At 44.3% G+C, this 2,535-nt stretch overlaps 1 protein-coding gene across 1 annotated transcript; it reads right to left on the bottom strand.

Annotated features, from left to right (window-relative positions):
- Window positions 1-286: 286 nt before the first annotated feature.
- Window positions 287-2,167, bottom strand: F5Y00DRAFT_239634 (MFS general substrate transporter). Its single transcript, XM_048008114.1, has 2 exons — window positions 1,744-2,167; window positions 287-1,677 (listed from the first exon to the last, which is right to left on the bottom strand). Exons 1-2 carry the CDS (start codon window positions 2,003-2,005, stop codon window positions 353-355), a joined length of 1,587 nt encoding a protein of 528 aa, XP_047863958.1. The 5' UTR covers window positions 2,006-2,167; the 3' UTR covers window positions 287-352.
- Window positions 2,168-2,535: the final 368 nt, after the last annotated feature.

Raw genomic sequence — 2,535 nt, 5'->3', positions numbered from 1 at the left:
AAAATGTAATAGAATAAAATCTGTTATTACCAAATAACCTTTTAGTGGTATAGCGGTTTGTTCGATAGGAAACGATAATATCCAAAATTTGGATCATCGAAGCCTAATATTAACAAGCCGACGCTTATTATTTGATTACTTCTGGTAGAATTATCGAATAATTCCACATATGGCTGAAAAGTATTGTCTTTAACATGATATTCGTAATTATTGCCATTTATATTGAATAATCAAAGTTTTCCAAACATGGCTTTAGTAAGTTAAATGATACTAAGGCCGTGATCAAGTTTTCTTTTCTTCTTCTATAGGTAATTTAACATTACACAATATCCCCCCCTATGTATTGGATCATTCAGACTTCATATCGGAACTCCCTATTCTGCAAATCCGTCAGGTCTAAAAACTCGTGGTTCTCTTCAGGCCTATAAGTTCCATCGAGTGCCGCCCTTTCCTGTTCTCGCTGTTTATTCCGTCTATCTAATACCCACCGCATCACTACCAGGTCAATAGTGACAAGGACATAGATAATACAAATTGAAATCTTTGCTGGGAGGTAGCGTGGTGCGTCCCGAGCTTGGAAAGTCTGTGGTGAGATGATATTACCAACGGTATAGGCGATCGTTCCTATGCAAGCAACCGTGATTTTCTTCGTTGATCCTGCCACGTTCGAGCTTTGAAGCCCAAGGATTGTGGTCCAACCAATTGGGATACCACCGCTCGTATAGTAGCCGATCAAAGCAGGCACCCGTTCAGTCGTGGCCATCAGAATGGCACCAACTATCGCAGGGATATGGCCAGCAATACAAAAATACAGCCTCTGCCTCGTCTTCATCGCGCCGTAGGTAAGCCCAATTAAAGCCACCACCTCCCAAGCACCGAGTGGAGTTACTAATAACAGAGACTCTTCGCTAGAGTAACCCATACCCTTTACCAAAATGTTTCCGAAGGATGTGGCGATTGAGTTAGGGATATTGGCCGCAAAGATCCAAAATGCGTATAGCCAAGTCATCGTGTCAGTTAACGCTTCTTTTACTTGGTCCCATTTGAAAGTTTGCGACCCGATGCCCTGCTCATTATGCCTAATGCGTTCGAGATGAAGCCCCTTTTGCTCTTTATCAAGGAATCCCGCAACGGCGGGGGAATCTGGCATAACGAACCAAAACGCAATTCCCATGGCTACGGTGAATAGACCCAGAAATAAAAAGATGACTTGCCAGCCCTTTAAGGCTGCGTTTGGGTCTTTTCCTACATGTGTGGCCACGCCATACGCGAAAAAGCCACCAAACATCTGCGCTACTCCGCACATGGAGAACCATATACCCACACGAAAGGCCTGCTCCTCCTTCGTATACCATTGAGAGGTGAATAATACCCATGCTGGCACCACAGCTGCCTCTAAAACTCCGAGAAAAAACCGGCATGCTAATAACCCGGCGTAGTTCTTGCAAGCTGCGAGGCAAGCAAGAGTAGCACCCCAAAGGGTAACATTAATCGAAGTATACTTAGCAAGAGGGAATAGTTGTATCAAGCGAATCGTCGGAAACTCAAAAGCGAGCTGGCCGAAGAAGAAGATAGATGCTACCCAGTTAAATTCATTCCCCTTGAGTCCAATAGATTCCGTTATGCCGGTAACACTGGCGTATGAGATGGCAGTCTTATCGATATACTGGAGGAAGTCTGCTATACGTTAGTATAAGGCAGACAATAGAGAGGAGGACAAGCACGGCGATCGTAGTTACGTACAAACTATACAAATTAGCGGCATGACATGCCAGTCGATACGCCTAACGAGTCTTCGATGAACTTCAGGACCGGCAACCTGATGCACGCCACCCGTTTCCTTCAGAAGTTCCAGAGCCGCATCAGCACCGGACTTGAAGGTTTTATGTACGCTGACCGGGGTAGACTGGTTCGCATGCTCCTCTGAGCTCGACTTGGCTTGAGTAGAGTCCTCGGCTATCCCCGGCGTCAGGACGTCTCTATCTTTTTCGTGTGAATCCACCATCTCGACCACAAGCACGATCGAATCGTTGCGGTAAGTTTGGGATCGTGAGAAATTACAAAATCAACACACGAATAAATGAAAATTTTGAAAACGCGACTGGGCTAAATTAAAGGCGTGCGATGTCTTCATGGCGAGGTGAAAAAGGCTTCAGCTCGTCAAGTGTTACCTTGATAAGATAGATTACCCACATTGATTTCGTGCTGTGCAATGAAATAGCATAATTCTCTGAGCACGTCATTTGAGGGCTGATGATGCCACGAGGCTGCCAAGGATTCCAAGTAACCAATTTGCTAATCGCGATGAGCTAGCGTTTAACGACAGACCTACCACTATTATATTATAGTATGTACTAGTAGTCGCGATTTAGAAAATCTTTTTTGTAAGAATTAGGGCGCTTCTTGGAAGAGAGAAATTACCTACCTAAATAAGAAGATTTAAGACTTAGGACGTCGCGAGACAAAATACCGAATAGAATATTATTTTACCATGAAGTTCAGAAAGATCCCATAATGCCGTGAATAGGTTACACC

This window comes from Daldinia vernicosa (genome assembly GCF_022497035.1).
Source record: "Daldinia vernicosa strain CBS 139.73 unplaced genomic scaffold F5Y00scaffold_29, whole genome shotgun sequence".
NCBI classification, from domain to species: Eukaryota; Fungi; Ascomycota; class Sordariomycetes; order Xylariales; family Hypoxylaceae; genus Daldinia; species Daldinia vernicosa.
Note: the sequence above shows the minus strand (reverse complement) of the source record. Positions and strands in the feature narration are given on the sequence as shown.